The 20268-nt window shown below is 38.6% G+C and overlaps 1 protein-coding gene across 7 annotated transcripts in view; it reads right to left on the bottom strand.

Moving 5' to 3' along the window:
• Window positions 1-20268, bottom strand: part of CFAP95 (cilia and flagella associated protein 95) — a 220022-nt gene that overhangs the window by 152474 nt on the left and 47280 nt on the right. For all 7 annotated transcript variants that reach the window (XR_012072007.1, XR_012072004.1, XR_012072005.1 and 4 more), the window contains one exon: window positions 12897-13005. Coding sequence is in view for 2 of the 7 variants with exons in the window: in XM_006209398.4 (XP_006209460.2) it covers window positions 12897-13005 (109 nt within the window). In the remaining 5 variants the exon portion in view is untranslated. The remainder of the gene's footprint in view (window positions 1-12896; window positions 13006-20268) is intronic.

The raw sequence follows: 20268 nt of genomic DNA, 5'->3' as shown, positions 1-20268 counted from the left end.
AAGAAATAAAAGCAAGAATAAACAAATGGGACCTAATGAAACTTACAAGCTTCTACAGAGCAAAGGAAACCAGAAATAAAACAAGAAGACAACCTACGGAATGGGAGAAAATTTTTGCAAGTGAAACCGACAAAGGCTTGATCTCCAAAATATATAAGCAGCTCATACAACTGAATAAGAAAAAAAAAACAACCCAATTCAAAAATGGGCAGAAGACCTAAACAAGCAATTCTCCAAGGAAGACATACAAATGATCAAAAAGCACATGAAAAAATGTTCAATATCACTAATTATCAGAGAAATGCAAATCAAAACTACAATGAGGTATCACCTCACACCAGTCAGAATGGCCATCATTCAAAAATCCAAAAATGACAAATGCTGGAGAGGCTGTGGAGAAAGGGGAACCCTCCTACACTGCTGGTGGGAATGCAGTTTGGTGCAGCCACTATGGAAAACAGTGTGGAGATTCCTCAAAAGACTAGGAATAGACTTACCATATGACCCAGGAATCCCACTCCTGGGCTTGTATCCAGAAGGAAATCTACTTCAGGATGACACCTGCACTCCAATGTTCATAGCAGCACTATTTACAATAGCCAAAACATGGAAACAGCCTAAATGTCCATCAATAGGTGACTGGATAAAGAAGAGGTGGTATATTTATACAATGGAATACTACTCAGCCATAAAAACCGACAACATAACGCCATTTGCAGCAACATGGATGCTCCTAGAGAATGTCATTCTAAGTGAAGTAAGCCAGAAAGAGAAAGAAAAATACCATATGAGATCACTCATATGTGGAATCTAAAGACTCATGGACAGAGAATACAGACTTGTGGTTACCAGGGGGGTAGAGAGGGTGGGAAGGGATAGACTGGGATTTCAAAATTGTAGAATAGATAAACAAGATTACACTGTATAGCACAGGGAAATATACACAAAATGTTATGATAAATCACAGAGAAAAAAATGTGACAATGAGTGTGTATATGTCCATGAATGACTGAAAAATTGTGCTGAACACTGGAATTTGACACAACATTGTAAAATGATTATAAATCAATAAAAAATGTTAAAAAAATGAGTGGAAGACCTAAACAAGCAATTCTCCAATAAAGACATACAAATGGCCAATAGACACATGAAAAGATGCTCAATAGCACTAATTATCAGAGAAATGCAAATCAAAACTGAGGTATCACCTCACACCAGTCAGAATGTCCAGGGGGGAAGAAGCTCTCTGGTGTCTCTTTTATAAAGGCACTAATCCCATCCATGAGGACTCCATCCTCATAATCTGATTACCTCCCAAATGCCTCACCTCCTAATTCAGTCACATAAGGGGTTAGAATTTCAATATTTGAATTTGAGTGGGACACAAATATTCAATCCACAGCACACAGGCACTGCCCTGCAGGGAGGAAAGCACAGGAATAAATGTCTGAGCCAACTCTCCTCCCAGTGCTAATCACCAGTCAGTGCCTTTCATGGTCAATTCTTGGCAATTCACAGGAAGCCAGAGAGCAAAACAGCTCATTGATACAATCCATAAAGGTCAGCCTCCTTGGCACAGAGCAGGGTTGAGAAGGGTGGAGAGTGGATCTGGAGGGAGAAAGGAAGGACACCTGGCATAGTTTATCTTTCTTTTAAGGAAGGGGAAACAGGCTGAAAGGGATTAAGTAATGCTCAGGTAAACCAGAGAGAAAAATAGAAGTTCCATTATTCAAAACATGCGATTTGACTCATTCATCCATTCATTAATCCATCCACACCTATGAAGCATCAGGCATCCTCTAAGTTCTAGAGCTGGAGTAGTAAATAAAACCCAGAGGATATACTGGCTGTAGCTTAGTGAGCTGCAATAAATCATGAGAATAATGGTAATAACAATAGCACATGGCCATATACCACTCTAAATATCTTCACATTAAATGTCCATGAAAACTCTATTCCCATTTTATATCTGATGAAATAAAGACATGGGAAGTTTTAAATTCTTGACCAAAATTACAGTCTAGTAAGTCGTGGAGCCAAGAATCAAAGAGAAGCAAGAGGACACTTACTCCAGAGCCCACTCATAACCTCTGTGTTTCCTGTATCAGAGGTAAATGTTATCCCCCCAAATTAGACCTCCCATCTTCATCAATAATAGAACCCTCCAATTTTAGCTGACCCCATGGTGTTTCAAACTACATTTTCCAGTCTCCCTTATACTTAGATACCATCAGTGACTGGTTCTGGACAACGAGACATAAATGGAAGAAACTTACACAACCTCCAGAAAGGTCTAACTTTTGTTTTTCTCTTCCTACTGCATGGAACATGGACATAATGACAAGTTTCCAGCAGCCATCTTGGGCCCTATGCAAGGGATGGCAGAGCAGACAGATAGAAGCAATAGGTTTCCAACAATTTCTGGAACTTCTATACCAGTCCTGGCCTATTTTCTCAACTTTTTACATAAAAGAATAAAACCTAATGTGAACAGGCACTGTTGGTTTATGGTTTCTATTGCATGTAGGCAAACCTAATCCTATACCATCTTAATGTGAAAAATCACTTTGGTCTACAAGTGTTCATAACCTGACATAAGGGTAGGTAATTTATAAAAGCACTTCCATATGTTTAAAAGTCTTTTGGGCTTTATATATATATACCACAAATTGGAGATTGGCAATTTGATATGTGAGACAGCTAAATTAACACAGCACCAACTCACAGGCTAATCACTTAAATTTCCATTTAATTTGCATAATAAAATCTAGCTTGAGTCAAATGGTAATATAAAAAATATCCAATGTGTGCACAGGAAGTATACTTCATAATATTCTTATTCCCTGTTCTCCTGAATATCAGTTTTTTTAAGTTCCAATTTCTAATCTTCCAAGATGAACTTTTCCCATATATGCTACATTTAAGAAAACCCAGTAGACATATAACCTGGGTAATGCATACAAGGAAAGAGCAGGTCTTTTAAGAAGTTGAGGGGTCAAGTTCCACATTTGAGGGTAACCAGCCTCTCTGTGCTGAGGATGACATCCCCTGGTAGAATCTCTCTTGGCGAGATTCATTTTAAATGATCCCTAACTGACATTTCTCTCTTGGGCTTCCTTCATTTTTTTTTTTAATTTATTTTTTTGTTTTTTAAATCTTTTTATACCTGTTTTATTTTCTATTACCTTTTTAATCCTGAGTTTTTAAACAGTTCTATATGTTTACAGTTCTCATTTCATTTTTAATTCTCTTGGTTTTGATCTGTTATTGATTATTCACAGGTTTTAAATATGGTGGTTTGATATTTTTCTTCTTTTTATTAAGGTTTTTAAAAGACATCTCAACTTGACTGCTATTCTGCTTTAACTTGCTCTTCTATTATTGATTATACAGTTTTCAAACCTTCTTTTCCTCCATTCTTTTAAAATTCTCTCTGTCTCTCTTGTGTTTAAGTTTTATTTCCACATAGGCTTAAGATAGATAAATAAATAAACTCCTTTAAGGACCACAATAGATAACTGATACTCCTTAAGCCACAGTGCCAGAGAGATATGAGTAGTATGAAAAAGCAGAGGAAGTATTCCCAATTAAAAGAGCAAGAGAAATCCCCTGAAAGAACGATCAATGAAATAGACATTGATGGCCTACTAGATCAAGATTTCAAAAAAGAAGTGATCAAATTACTGAAGGAACTAAAAGAGATAGTGTTTAGAGACGTAAAATATGTCAAAAACAAAACAGAAGCTATAAAGAAGAGCCAATTAGAATTGGTAAATTCACTGGCTGAAATGAGATCTGACCTAAAGGCTGTAAAAATCAGGCTAGATAATGCAGAGGAACGAATAAGTGACCTAGAAGACAGGACAACAGAAAGCACCCAATTAGAACAGCTGAGAGAAAAACAAATATAAAACAATGAAAACAATATAAGGAACCTATGGGATAATATAAAGCATGCCAATCTATGCATAATAGGGGTTCCAGAAGGGGAAGAAAGAACAAAGGGGATGGAAAAGGTATTTAAAGAAATCATGACTGAAAACTTCCCAAACCTAAAGAAGGAATCAGACACCCAAGCACAGGAGGCTCAGAGGTTCCCAAACAGGAAGAGCCTAAAGAGACTCACACCAAGACATATCATAATCAAGATGGCCAGACTGAAGGATAAAGAAATGATCCTAAAGGCAGCAAGAGAAAAACAAAGAGTGAGTTACAAGAGAAGGTTCTCAGGTGATTTCTCTGCAGAAACACTACAGGCCAGAAGGAAGTGGCAAGGGACCTATAAGGTCCCCTGAAAGCATCCTCCTCTGACCTATGCTGAAGGAAGCACAGGTACTTCCCAAGTCAATTATCTCCTCAGATGCCACAGGCTGCTCCAGGAATGAGTTGGATCCCAGTCTGCCAAGTTCCCCAACTTCGGGGGAACATTTATTAAATTCCCTGTCTGATATCCTTGAGGCCCCACACTACAGCTTGAAGGGAATAGGACATACTTCTACCTGCATCCCATGGGGACAACAAGGGTGGGAGTTAGCATGTACAGTCTCTCCAAACTACTCCTCCAAATTCCAAATACTCTCAGCTGGATCTCTTTAATTTCAACCTTTTCTTTCTTTCTTCTTTTAAACCTTCAAGGTGGAGGTTCAAAACGAGTTACTATGCTTTGCTTGTTCTATGTGAGTGATTTGGCACCTCACTTTGAAATGAAGGTGAATTTGGCATCTGTTATCTTAGATCTTCAGTCATAATTGTGGAAGAATCTTGTCTTACTGTCTTAAACAGTAATTGTAGCTTTTTTACCTCATTGCCAAAAAAAGTCAACATCATCAAAAAGTAATACCAATACTTTGTTAAAAGTCTTTACCTTTAAAAATCCTCCGAAAGGTTATTCTTATTTCTCAGTAGTAGTTTTGCCCTGCTTTCTATTTTCATGGCTCTACTTTCATGTCTAAGTGAACTCAGTAGTACCACATACAGATTATTTAAAGGATCCCAGAGAAGCAGAGAGGTCCCCTTCCCATCATTATCTTGAACAACTGAGACTCGTGGGGTGCAATCAGAAAAACAATTTCATTATTTTTCTCCACTGCCTGTTCAAGCCTTTATGCCATGGTTCTTTCCCTGTACCTAGAAGAAATAAATCTGAGACAAGTGCCACATTTTCTTCTGATCACTTCCAGGTAACTGAACCACTGCTTGTCACAAAAAATCTCAGTTAAGTAATTAATATTAGTAGAATAATCACAAAAAGGCCTTTTATTTGTCTAGCTATGTGAGGGAAGGGTAGAGTAAAGTAAGCTAACAAATAGAAAATCACCCAAGACTTCCCCACCTGCCTATCCCTGCATGCGTGTGCACACACACACGCACACTTACACACACACACACTCACACACACACATTTTCCTCAGCCAATTTTACTGGCCTGGAGCAGATTCTAGCAGGAGGAGGAGAAAATCTTTAACCTTAAATGAAGTTCCATTTTGATGATATATTTTAATTCTTGAAATGTAACTAAAAGACTTTTTATTATCTGAGAGTGACCATAAAAATTATGGAAACTGCACAAGATTTTATCCAGGAGTAAAGAACTAACTCAACAAACTAGGCTGACTAGACAATGGAGACAAAGAATATAGGGGTGTCTGTGTGTATTTGTGTGTATGTGTGTGTGACTGCACTCTCTAAGTGCCATTTGTTTAATATAACAGTTATACTTTCTTAAGAAAACTGATACTCATGAAATATTAAAATCTACCTTCTCTAAAAGTTAAATTAGGGCATGATTATTGATATAGAAAAAGAGTTGCAAAAGGAGAGTAATGGGATCAAAATGGAATCAAAATGGTGGATGCCTCCTTTCATTCATGCTCCAAATTCCTAGAAATGACAACGAAGATATTTGATAGAACTAATAAACCCCTAGCTACAGCGTAAGAGAAAGAAAGTACACTCAGGTGGCCAAAATGTATACAGAATTCCTGAAACAGGAAAGACAGATACAAATGTGCTGATACTGGAAAAGACAATCCAAAGTAGATCCAGGAGTGGATCCTGGAACCTGTGGCAGAGATTATGGAGACAGGAAGCAAGAAGGGGCCCACTATCCCCAAACATCTTCCTTTTTCCTGGTTTAAGTGTTCTCTCCTTCACTGACATTTACAATTATTCAATTTACAAAAATCTGATCCATACGCCCTTTCAGATACTCAGATCTGAATGCAAGAAGCATCTGTAAGACTGTAGTGCTCAAAATACTATTTCACCATGTCAATCAAAGAAAAAATACCTGAGCCAATTAAGTAAGTAAAGGATAACGGAATTCCTCAGATCCAATATGATTACATCTTTTTTATGGTCATTAATTTTCAAATGTCATATTTTCATCCACTAAAACAGCTCATATTAGAGACCTACTTAGCTATTCATCTCCTCATAAAATGAATATTAGCACAATCTTGTACTATTCATTTTTTGGGCCATTTTTAAGCCCCAAATGACTGTGATGCTGTTAATACTAATATTAGCCTAATTTCTAATCAGTGTTGTCCTGTCAGTTCCAAAAATGCCTTGGCATTGATAACCTATATAAGAAAAAACTGTTTAATAAAATGACTCATGTTTTCCTTTGTTCCTTAATATCTGAAATTTCTAATCTTCTATGACACAGCATTAAATTTGCTCTGTATTCAATTCTTCTGAATTTATGGGACTTAACATGCAGCACTTCCTGAGAAGCAGCCTTACATAAAGGATTGGGACAGGGCCTGTGGTAGTGCTGTGAAGATCCTTGGGTGAGGGATTTTACAAATGAAGAAACAATGACAGAAATACTTTTAATCATTTTAGTTTGCATGGGACTCGCTCTGTTATATTTAGGTAGTAACTGAATAAAGTCCAAATAAAATACCAAAACAAAATATCGTATTTAAAATACTGTTTCCCATAATAACCTAGACTAATAAGACAATCAGAGAAACTCCAGTGGCTTGAACTACTGCTCCCCTGTGAATCTGCAGCCTCCATGGCCCCAGTCAGCCTCCTGAAGCCTGAGGGGCCACTGGGGTAAGAATTCAATTATGTCACCACTGAAACTTGGATAGCATATTTCCAGATTCCTCCAATAGATGGTTCCTTTAAAGATTTAGCTCAGGAACTTCACAGTGGCCACCTCCAGTAGGAAGCCATCCTTGACCCTCCCCTCAACTCATTTTAGTTAGTTGGGTGCTCCTCACAGCATCCTGATCTTCTCCCTGTCATACCATCCATCATACACTCTGCCACTGTGATTGTATGCACTCATCACCCTCATATATCTGTGAGTTCCTGATGTACAGTGATCTTACTTTGAATTATGTTTCTTACCCCAGCAGTCAGCCTAATAACTTTGCATAATGTTTCTTACCCTAGCACTTAGCAAAATAATAGGACTTTGACACACATTTGTTGAATACAGTCTCTCCCTACTCCCTTCCTTCCTTCATTCCTTCCATCCTTCCACAAATGTTTACTGAGTGCTGGCTATGTGCCAGACACCATTCTAGGAACTGGAGATACAGCAGAGAACAAAACAAACCAAAGTCCTTTCTCTCATAAAGCCAGTATTCTAATAGAGGGAGACAAAACAATTAACAACTAAAAAGTCTGAAATATATCCAGTCATTTAAGTGCCATGAGAAAAACTAAAGTAAGGGAAGGGGACAGAGAGAGATGATGTGAATAGGGTTCTATTTTATATACAAATGCGCAACTGACTCATTGAACAAGTGGGACTTGTAAGTAGGTATAATCAGAAAACAAATCTATTCTTCCATTACTGTCCATTCATAGCTATTCATAAGAGATTCTTTTTTCTGTTCCTTGATGAAATACAGAACAGGCTTCAGGACATTTTTGATCACTCTCAGATACTCTAAAAACCTTCTGGGTATTTTCGACCCAAGAAGAGTCTTACTGAGGTAAGTAAAATACCCAGTCCCATGTACTAGCTTCATATAAAACTTCATATAAAATGAACTTCTTGTTTTGGTTTCCTCTGGGCATGTCTGTGGTTGCCTCTCTTTGGTACTGATATACGTTCAAAGCTGACTTTCTTGGGGTGTTCTAAGACCCTGAGATCCCCTCTGGGAACATTCAGTGATATATATTCCATGATGCAGGATGGCATTTTCTGCACTTAAATTCCGTGGGAATCCAGTTGATCCCTCTCCCATCCCTACACAAGGTGCTCTTGGGCAGCCTCTGAAATGGCTCCCTGTCATTTTTCTCTTCCACATGGCCCACATCTTAACCCCCAAAGCCACATCTAGGCCTGAGTACTCACTTATCCTTGCCCCACCCCTGATGTATATGTAGCGAGTTTCCCTCTTTCTGCTCTACATCTGCTCTGATCTGTTTTGGACAGATCATTGAAGACTTATATCACTAACTTCACTAGGCACTCAGTGGGGTTTGCAGATGACACTTACAGCACACCTTTTCCAAAATCCTGTCTCTATTCTCAAACTCCCTTTTAGGCTTCTTGGATTTCAATCCTCTTAAATCCTTCATGTGAATAGTGGCCTAAGGTCACCATCATCTTCTTCGAGGGCCTCACCTAAGGGGCCTAGTATTTCACTTTTGTTCTTAGACTTTTGGAGTCACTGCCAAAATGTAGACAAAGAGAGGCCCATTTTAAGTCCTGTTAAAAATAAACAATGCTCACATTAGCCCTAGTGGCAGCATTTAAGGGCAAAGAGACCTTAAATCTGCCAAATAGAAATGCTGGTGGACATAAGAAGCAGCCATTCAGAAGCAATCTTGAAAAAAAAAAAAAAAGACATCATAAATAATAAGAAGGCATTCACTAGAAGAATCAGATGGGAACAGGGCTAGCTAGCATGTGTGGACATAATCTGGGAAACGGGCAGAGGTTATAGCTAAGATGTTAAGAAATCAATGCCCCAACACACATGCAGTGAGATGTTGAAGCCAGAACAAAAAAATAATCAGGTTCATTTTCTGCAAGGAGGTTACAATGTTAGTGGGTAAAAGGTCTGGGAGTGGCGCAGCTTGGCACTCCAAGAGGCAATTTGGAAAAGTATTTAAGATCTTAGACTTTGGAACCAGGAGAAAAAAATGGACTTTAATTTTTAATACTCTTTCTAGCTGTTTGACTTTGAACAAGTTATTAAGCTTCATTTGGCCTCCGTTTCCTCATTTATACAATGCAGGTCACTTGTGGTACCTCCATGAAGAGCTGTCCAGAGGATGAATGACTGTCTTACTCAGTTGATCCTGTTGCATCAATAGAACGCAATCATGAAGCAACTTTATTTTAATCAAGCTGTTCCTTCCACCCCTCATTGAAGGCTAGTTCTTTCCTTTTGAATAATGGAAATTTTAGGCAAGTCCCGTAGTTTTTCTGGGCTCCTTAATCTCAAGAAGGATCTCGTTTTAGTTAAGAAATTTTCCTGTTCAGGGAAATAATCAAAACTTCTAAGTGTATTAGATTTAAGCTTATCACCTTCCCAGCTTGGAGCTGCTCTAGGCCTAGAAGCCTACAGCAGGTGAGGCCTTGCTCCACTGCCATTTCCCTTGGGTCTCTCTCTTCTACCTCCCCCCATTCATAGGCCATAACTGGATAATGGGGAAAGATTAGGTGAAAAGGCATAATGTTAACTGGCCTTTACTCTTCTGACCTGTGCTAACAGCCTTGGGCCTGAAGGACATTCAAAACTGGCTCTTCTTGTGGGGCACATGCATAATTGTTTCCAGAGATTCTCTCACAGGACCTCCAACAGCTTGCTGGAAGCCAGCAAAGCATCTCCTCCTAGTTGATTGTAACTCCTTTTCCTAAGCCTTGGGTATCTGGTGGGTCTCTTGTGCTGAGTCTTTTTGCTCTTTCGAGAGCACTCTGGAAAATTCTCTCTAGTGGGTCCCCTGGGTAAACCACCACCATCCTCACTTTAAGGGCTGTTTGATCCCTCTCTCTTTCTGCTCCATCAGATCAGGCATGACTTCTTATCTTGAAGTTCTCAGACATGTGTCATTGAGTGAGAACCTATATTGATCTAAATACCAGGATACATGTTACTAATCTGAGTGTTTTTCTTGAAATGCCTCTCAACTAGGGAAGAAAGGACACACAACCCACAACTAAATAAATCCTCTTTAAACTCTAGTCTTCAAGGACACAACCACTTATACTGGCCTAACCTAGTTTAGGATCTCTAAGCAGATCTTACCTAGATGGCCCAACACCTTGCTTTAGGATGTGAAGTTCCCACCAACTATCAAGAGTATTCTAGTTTCAGACCTCTATCAAAAGTCTGTGGCAAGAGGAAGAGGGACTCATTCATCTTCCCACTACATCCAACATCACAGTTGACACATGAAGGTATGGAGACCCTGGGCCTGAATCCCCCTTGTTTTTACACATGGGACCTTGAGGGAATCATTTAAGATCAGTAAGTCTAGGTTTAGAACTGGAATGATAATATCTTTCTTGTTAACTTTATAACTTTCTTGAGAAGAGTAAAGAAACAAGATGAATGAACAAGTCTTTAATATACAAAGTTTAGAGAAAAACGTAACTTACTATTAAGATAGCTTAATCAGAAACAGGGACTCCTTGGTCTATTTTCCTTCCTGATACTGAGCAGGACCCTGTAGGGCCTTCCGAGGGACAACCCTCCTCTTCCATGTCCCCCTCCGACCTTTTGTTTGCAGCAAAGCTTTAGCCTCCTAGGCCTTCCCCAAGTTCCAAAGAGCAAATTTAATCAGAGAAGTGAGAAAATCCAGAAACAAAGGAAAACAGGAAAATAAGACAAAATAATAATTTTAGTTTAATAGTTTAGCCATAAAACAAAGGCAAAGGCCTTTAGTTCCTCCACAAGGGGTATAGATAATATCCTGAGCCACATCCTTGAGTTCTTTTGCAGATACTTGCCAGATGGAAGATGTTAACTACATGCTGACAACAAGCACGTAGACCCCAGATTGATTAGAACCAGAAAGTTGATACTAACTTCCCAAATACCACTCTGTTACCTCACACCAACCAATCAGAAGGATGTCCATAAGCTGATCAGACACCCTACAACTAATGTTGCCTTTAAGAGCCCTTCCCTGAAAGCCATCAGGGAGTTCAGGTCTTTTGAGCTTGAGGTTCCCATTCTCCTTCCTTGGCCCTGCAACAAATGCTGTACTTTCCTTAACTACAACCTAGTATCGGTAGATTGGCTTTGCCACATGTTGGGCAAGTGGACCCAAGTTTGGTTTGGTAACTTCCTATCTAATACACACTGTACACATGGTAGAGGAAGGACAAAGTTTCAATGACCATGAACGAAAGTCATAGAGAAGGTAAATATTATCTTATTTATACATCCTCTATTAAACCTAAGGCTTGACTGCTACAATGCATAGAATACAAGGAATGAATGTCTGAGGTTCCTACACCTCTTGTTTCACTTCATCTCACTTCCACCCACAATCTAGAGATCAAGAAAAATTTCCTTTAGAAATCAAAAATAAATGCTGTTAAGGGTCAAAAATGCTAAGTGCATGCCAGGCAATGCCTGCCTTGCTCAAGTTGCTCTTGTCCTGGCCAAGATCAAGAAAGTAAAGTTAAGCTGGGTTTAGGAGACCGAGGCAAGGTGGTTATTTACTGAGTTGGGCATCAGACTGGAGAACCTGATCAATGTGCTGGCTAATGCCCAATTAGACAGCCTGGTGCAAAGGCAAGAGGGCAGGGTGGAAAGTGAGGAAACCATCAGAATGCACCTGAGATGTGAGCTGTGGGGCTAGAGAACACAGCAGAGAGAAATAGAGATGCCAAAAGAGATTCTGTGTGTGTGTGTGTGTCACAGAGAGAGAGACAGAGAGAATGTCTTGCTTTAGAGCTGTCTTCAGTCCTGTAAGTATCCTTGTTTTGTATCCAGGTAGCTGTATCTTTATATAATAAATCCCCATTTTTCAGGCTGTCTTTATTCTTCTCTGTCTATGGCAAGTGTAAGAGGAAGGGAGGAAACAGCATGGGCTCTGATAAGCTAATTCATTCCCATACCCTGAAGAACAGAGAATTTTCTAGAACCATTCCCAATGTAGAATTATGGATCTTCCTCAGCTTGCCCTTTTTCAAACTAGCCCAGCCTTTGGGGGCAGAATGTGATACAAACCCAGTCTTCTCAACACATTCACATGTGTCCTTTTCAGGCCCCAAAGCCATCTTCAACTATTCTCAAAGCTCTTGACATTGTAGGACAGAATTTGGGAGTCTCTGGGGAGTTGAGTTCCTGCCTCATACTGATTGGTCAGACACCTAAACAGCCAAGGAGTAACCCACCCAAAGCAATTCAAATAGGAAGTACTTATACAACGAACATTCCTTTTGTAACTGGGTTGTACAAATGTTATGAGGATAATAATAACATATTTAAATTACTCACAACTGTACCACCTTAAGTACAAAAGATTTGAAATCAAAGAACTGGGTTCAAACTCTTCACTCTTCCACTCCCTAACGTTTTAACTTTAAGTCACTTAACCTGTAGGAGTTTTTCCCCTCTGTAAAACAGAGATAACAATACCTACTTCACAGGGTGATGGTGAAGGTTAAAGGAGACATCTAGCAGGATGGTGCAGCTGCAGCAAGAGCATCATAACAGTAATAATTTCTTGAGCACTTGCCATGTGCTAGGCACTTTATTTGCGTTATTTTATTTCCCAATAACCTTACGAAGTGTGCACATTTTATAGGTAAGGTCACTGAAGCACACAGTGACTAAGTCATCTGCCTAAGCAATCAACATAGTCAAGGGGAGTGCGACTGACAAAATGCTCCTCCCTCTACTTTTTCATGTTTCACTAGGAGGAAGATTCCAGACTTAAAGAAATTAGCAGCAACTACTTACTGGGGGTTCACTGGTTCCAAGTCGCCAATATGTTGAATTACACAGTTTTTTTACTTCCTCAGGACCCTCTATATCATAATCTTTGGGATAAGCTTCTCTGTCACGATGCCTTAAGGAAAAAAATTAGAATCTGTTAAGGGATAATGCTTATTTATCATTTATTGCATTTAAATTTTTAAAAGATTATCCAATGAAAATTTACTATATTTGTGACATTGTTCTAATTATAATTTACTGGATTTGGGACATATAACATATTTCCATCTCTTTTCAAGTAATGCTGAGGCTACTTCCTAAAAACAATTTAGCACATTTGATAAAACTAATAATACACAAAACAATACTTATCCAACACAGTCATTGTTCAGTGACACCAATGAAGTGAATCTTATTTAATAATGTAGATTAGTTATTGAAAGTAAATTCTAAAATAAAACATGGTAATATCTTAGAAAGGCGACTTACCACTTCAGAAACTTTTTCTACCATGAATTTTAATTACAATTTTTTTTTCAAAATGAGAAAGAGCAAAGTATTTACTCATGTGACTTATAACATGTGCTTCCTGCTGCTAAAGAGGATCTAAAGGAAGCTGACAATTAAACATAAGCTAAAAAAACAGTTCTTAAAACATGTAGGTGGAAGAGCAAAAAAATATTCCAAACATCTTGACTAAAGGATGGTTGGAAATAATAAAGGAGGGATTTGGGGACAGGGAAGGAAAAAGAAGATGAAGTGGCCCACAGAAGAAAAAGCAGTTTTCACAAAGCTTTCTTGGGTGAGATAAAGGAAGCTGAATACAAACACCCATCCAAAGGGGCTCTGCTATTAAGGGATATGGGGCTAAGACTGTGTAAGGGACACTGAGATACCCAAGAATTTATGCACCTATCCACTCACTCATCCATCCACCCATCTCTTTGTTCATTCAAACATTTTAAATACCTACTACATGTCAGGTATTTTGTTAGGTTCAGGGGATTCAATGGGGAGTAAGTGTAATACAGTCCCTGCCTTCAGTTGCTCACATTCTGGAGAGAGACACAGACAATTAAAAAGAAAAATCTACAGTGTGATGAGTGTGGGCACAGGGCCGGGAAGCAGAACAGCATCCACTAACTTGGATGAGCACCCAGCATCCAAGTTAGGAGACCCTTTAGGACCTGATCGCCTGCCCCCAAAGGCCTTATCCCGCTGCACTGGGGCTGCGCCGCTGCACTGCATTCAAGTTACACCCTTTCCTCCCCACCTCCAAACATGGGAGCAGAGCTCTGCACAGAATGCAGCAGCAAGGGAGCCTAGGGTGGGACTGCAGAGCTCCAGTATGTGAGCCCTCTGCTCTCCTCACATTTGAGCATTAACTGCAAAACACTAGAAGTATTTTGGTACCACATCATTTTTTGAGAGCCTGACAGAAAGCTCTCACTGAAGTTTGCAGGGGGAATATTGGATGACGTTAAGAACCAGGAGTGATAGAGTGAGCAGGCCATGGATTTGAGTCATTGCTCAGCCAAATCCTATCTGTGTGACCTCGGAGAAATTACTTAACTACTCTGTGCTTTCATTTTCACATGTGTAAATTGAGGACAGAAATAATACCAATGCTTTTTAAAATTTTTATAACAGTTAAAAATAAAAAAATAAAAGTGTAATGTCCTTCAAATACTGTAAAGCACCATAAACATCTATGTATAGTGAAGAGTAACCTGGCTTCAAAACAATTCTGGTGTACAAGAATTGCAACTTTTTTCCCCATAATTGTACCTAATTTCCTTTCCAAGTGTTCAAATTTCCAGATGGAAAAACCTTAATCTTAATCAATTCTGGGTCCTTTACAACTCTAAAGGGTTCATTCATGGTACCACAATGCCAAGAATCCATCTTTGTTGTCATCATTTCTTCTTGCTGGCATCTGTGGAAAAATCCTTATTCTCCTGTGGTCTTCAATTGTGGATCCATGCAGGTCTCTGCTATGCACTCCTGGTCCTGCCACACTGTCTACACAGACTCGCAGTCTGCCACAGGGATGCCACTATCTACCCCACCAAAAACTTTCTTGTGTCCCTCTCCACCCAGGGTTCCTGGAAACCCAGATGCCATCTGCCATCCCTGAGCCGTTTGCCTGGCAAACCAAGAAGGTACTTGTTTCATGTTCCCACCACACTGGGCTTGGGGGACACATAAAAGCCCCACACTTCAACAGCTCTGAAAACACTACCCTGAGAATGAAGGGCTAGGCAGTGATAGGTCCCATCTGCTCTAGGATTTCCAAGGTCTTAATTCAAATTTGGGATCCTGGGTAGCCCACTTCTTCATCTAGTCTTCCAAATCTATGGTATCATCCTAAGACCAAAGCTTTCAAAGTCCAAAACCAAAAATCTGGCTCCTTTGTTGCCTGCTGGGTTATTTCTCTGAGACAATAAAACCAGAATACCTCCCTAGGAGCACAGGAATGAAGGGGCCAACTTAACATTTCAGTGTATTGGGTCCAGGGCCCACCTCTTTATTAGGCACCATTGGCACCGTGCCCAGGGCTTGTGATACTTTTAGGGGCCCAGGAGAGTGTTCTAATCATTTTTAAATCAGAAAAAAATATATAATCTAGTTTGGATTATATCTGTTTTTATACCAAAGCAGTCATAAACCATTATTTTAAACTTTCTTTTTTTTAATGGAGGAAGGGACCCATGAAGGCAAAGATATTTAGTGTCCATGAAAGTCAAAATGCAGCCTTGATTATCCCACCATACATTTTAAGTTGTATTATAACAAGATTATTTTTTATAAAAAATGCAGATATCTTCTTTTTCTTACCACAATCTCAGATAGCAGCCAAAAGCCCAGCATTAAAATATGAATCTATAACGAAACTTTGGAGGACTAAGCTAATGCAATTGGTATTCCCTGATGCCTGCCAGCTGCCCACAAACGGTGTGCCCACAGCCTGCAGGCTCTGAGAGATACAGAGCTAAAGACTTGCCCCTACTTACAAGGGGCTGCCAGCCTTGCAAAGATAAATATATGTGTTAAAAAATTATAAAAGATATAAAATATACATTTACTATATACCAAATATATACTTACTACAAATAGTAATATAGTAAAAGTGATTAGGGTATTATAAAGGAAATGGGAGGCCTAATTATTCCCTGACTTTATTATGTCACTTGGACACTGGCTTGTGCCTCAGTTTCCTTGAGACGAACTGAAAATCATACACTGAGGAAAAATCAATAGATTGAGAGCCTCAAGTGAAAAGTGACATATAAATACAAAATATTATGTGTAATAATATTGTGTCTATTTACAATATATTTCAGACGGGTATTTTTAAATACTTTGTCAATACCAATTAAGCCTTATAGCATCTTTGTAAGACAAACATACATATAATGCCCCAAAATAAAAATAATCAAACTATAATAATATATACATATATATACTTTATATAGCCTTGTTTGCCTTACTACCTGTACTCCTTTATGGTTACCATACAACTTGCCATGACTTCTCATTTACTGCAATAAAAATTATGAGAAAATAATGAATATGATAAAATAAAACTTACAATGTCTCTAGAACAGTAACTTTCAAACTTTTTGACCACAGCTTTCACCTAGTCCATTGCAACCCACCCTGAGACATTTGCCAATGTCTGGAGACATTTTTAGTTGTTGCATCTGGGTGGGGTGGGTTGTTACTGGCATCTAGTGGGTAGAGTCCAGCAATGCTGCTAAACATCCTACAATGCCCAGGACAGCCCTTCACAACAAAGAAATATCTGACCCAAAATGTCAAAAGTGCCAAGGTGGAGAAAGCTCTAGAGCATGATTATGTACCACACTCTTAGATCAGTGGTTCCCAAATCTTAAGTGTTTCACAGAGCATCAAAATTTTCCCCCAAATTTGTAAAACCCACATAAAATTGCCAACTTTTTGTCTTGACAAGAACATGAAAAGAAAAATAACCATCTATCACCTTTAATAAGAAGATCTCTAACAACAAAGATAAGTAAAAACAATCTCAGAGTTCCTTAAACTTAATAAATTTAGCTATGTGAAAAAGTTGCTACATTGTCTTTACAGTTTGTACATCACCTTGGATTAGTAAAAAAGGTCATCACTGACCAGCACTGATCTAGTCTACAGGCTGGATTCTGCAGGTATTAATTTCCCTAGACATGAATTTGACAGCAGCAGTCAGTTCAAGGCCAAAATAGCTTGAATACAGGTATTTCATGCTGCTGACTGAAGGAAGAGCTGTTTTTGATGCCAAGTGTGCATATACAAGCTAACATTCCTGCTGGAAGGAGAGCCCACAGGGCCTCTTGCCAGCAGGGCCAGAATCTTCTTTGACAACAGCCTTGCTTCTGCTGAGGACTTTGCTCTATCAAGCCCAGAGCTGAATGCTGTAGCTATTTCTTCATATGAGAAATCTTCATGTAAAACATCCTTAATTACAAGAAATTTGCTTTCTCTACCCTACTGTGGGACAAATAGTATGAATATGAGTAGAATTACAAATGAACAGGATCAGAGCGGCCAACTGTATAAAAAGGAGCTTGGAACCATGACCCTGTTGTCAAAAATGCCACCTGGACTGATTTAGGGAGGGTTAAGGTCAAGAGAATCTAGAAGGGCAAAGATAGTATGAGCAGGTCCCATTCTGGGCAACTTCCCACCACCAATCCTATAATCACCTGAACATTCTAAATCCTGTATTGTCCTGTCTCTTCAGGCCTAATACAGTCCCAAGTAATGCCTTGTGAAAAGTATTTTCTGAATCTGTTTCTGGGGTCGTTTGGGAGCTTTTGTTTCTAACCATAAGAGTTGAATGATTTCACATCAAATTGAATCTGTAAGCCCCCCTTGACTGAACACATATAAATCCTTAAGTGAGTTGCAGGACTAAACAAACTCAACCCTAGAGCATACTTAGGCAGGGACCTGCAGCTCCCTCAGGCTGCCCCAAGCCATAGTGGTCCAGCTTCCAGGGAAGGACAGGGTGGGTTTAGGCCATAGGATTCTCCTTGCAGGAAAGGAGACCAAGTTACTCTGTAGGGTTTCTGTGGTCTCATGACTATGTGGGGGAAGTAAAGTAGGGGTTTGCAAAGAAATCATTATCTTTATCACTTCTCCACTTTTCACATTTTAAAATAATCATCCATTAATCAATCTTTCTTTTCATTAGGCTAAGAGCATCTTCGACACGGGGATTATTTTTTATTCATCTTTGTGATCCCAGTGCCTAACACAGTCTAACAGGTTGTAAATGCTCATTAAATCTCAAATGATTGATTGGTTCATTGGATTTCTTACATTTTGTTACTGTCACTTTAATATAAATCCTGAAAGCAAAGGCTTTCAAACATGCCCATAAAAATAAAGTGCATCCCAGCTTGCTCTGCAAAAGCACACATAAAGAAGGAATGATTATGCAAATAGAGATGCTAGTCCTTTGCAACAAAAACCTGTTTTTAAAGGAATTATAAATCTGCTAGCTGAGTGGGAAAACTCTCAGTATACATATGCATTACACTGATGGCAAAGGGGGTGTGAATCTGAGCAATATCTGACATGAGAACAATGAAAATCTGAGCAGAATTCTGGTTTCTGGTTACTTGACAAGAGACACCATTTCTTTGCGAATTTCAAAGATGTTAAAAATGTTTAGTTAAGACTCTAGATGGCAGAATATATTAATTTTAAATTTTAGAACTATTAATGTAGTTCACAGTTATTCTGTCAGCTATTGTATTTTCTGAAGTAAATCTAACCCAAATGAGAAGATACCTTTTCTATTAGGTTTTATAATCATCTGCTATCTACGACTTTAAATGAGAATTACCCCAGAGAGTCAGCTATATTTCCTGACACATTAGAAGCATAAAACCAGTAGAATCAAAGACTCCAAAAAAATATTTGACAATCCTCTTTAAAGATTTCACAGGCAAATGATTTATATGCCAAGGTAGTGCTGTTTGGTGGCACATTTATCAAACTGACAAATGAAGACTTTTAGATGTATTTGCAAGAGTCATAAAGAAAATCTTATGTCCTTGGGAGAAATGTTGACATTTCAGACTTATGAAGACGGACTTTGTTTCCCAGTGTGTCTCATGCTCTATGTCATTTGTGCATCTATAACTATAAAACAACAGAATTTGAAACCTAAACTGCACTCAGAAGAAAACTATTTAACAGAAACAGATAAGTGAAGTCATTTTCTTCACTCAACATATATTGAGTGGCATGTAAATAAGACCCATCATTAAAAAATTTTTTTTTCTTAGAAACTCTCCAAAAACAGAAAGCCCTATGTAGAATACTGGGAAGAAACAAAAGGAATACATCAGTGAGAAACCTTGTCTATCTTAACAGTTGAAATGTTAAGTAAATATTTTCAGTCTGATTAACTACCAAACACATGACTTTGAAAATAGCTGAAAGCACAAGTATTAAGTGGGGTGACATGATAATTGATTATTCCACCTGGGACACTGTTAGAGGGAAATTAGGTACTAAGTACACTGGGAGTGGTAAAAACCAGGACTGTCTTAGTCAAGTCAGAATTGGGATGTTCTGTTTCTCTATGTTTCGACAACCAGATCTCAGTTATCTTCAAATCGTAAGATGCTTCTTATAGTTCCTTTGATCTCCCCTCCAGAAATAGCTTATATTGTTTGGCCAAACACATTCTGGGTGGTAGAATAGTAGGACTGAAAGGAGACAGAGTTTTTGAAATGTATTATATATTAGTAATTACTGTCATCCAAAGAACACCTTAGCAGTATATTGGCATGAATGAATGGTATGGAGACTGGTTTGGCCCCTGCAAAAGAAAAAGCAAACGCCTCATTACCTCTGTAAATTCCTATCCCTATAGTCTTAATATCATCAGCTTAGATGATGTGAATTAATTACTCTAGGATAACATCAAGTAATTATATTATGTGAGCTTAAGTCCCATTTTAATGCACACTTCCATGAATCCATGAGCAATGCATACTTAGTATATAATACAAGGTTCTTGGCTTAAAATCAATTCATTTCATTCACGTTAGAAACAAATGAAATAACCTTTCTTCATAAATAGAATCTAGAGTTAAAACTGTCTTCCATTATGAACATAGCTACACAAATGAGCATTTTTCCATTTCTTCCTAGAAATCATTCAAAAGCAGCAAACAACAAAAGATGAAAGAACATTACAAGCAAATGAATTTTTGGCAGTCAGAAGTTATATTCCCTAGATTACATCATGTGTAAGGACTGTAAGCAGCCAAGATCCAGTTGAAGACAAGTGGAAGAAGTAGAGACTAGAGACTATAGCAAGAAATCTCAGTAGTGAGGTTGTCCAGAAGTAGGAAAT

This window comes from Vicugna pacos, chromosome 4 (assembly GCF_048564905.1).
Source record: "Vicugna pacos chromosome 4, VicPac4, whole genome shotgun sequence".
Taxonomy (NCBI): domain Eukaryota; kingdom Metazoa; phylum Chordata; class Mammalia; order Artiodactyla; family Camelidae; genus Vicugna; species Vicugna pacos.
This window is presented reverse-complemented; position numbering and strand designations above follow the sequence as displayed.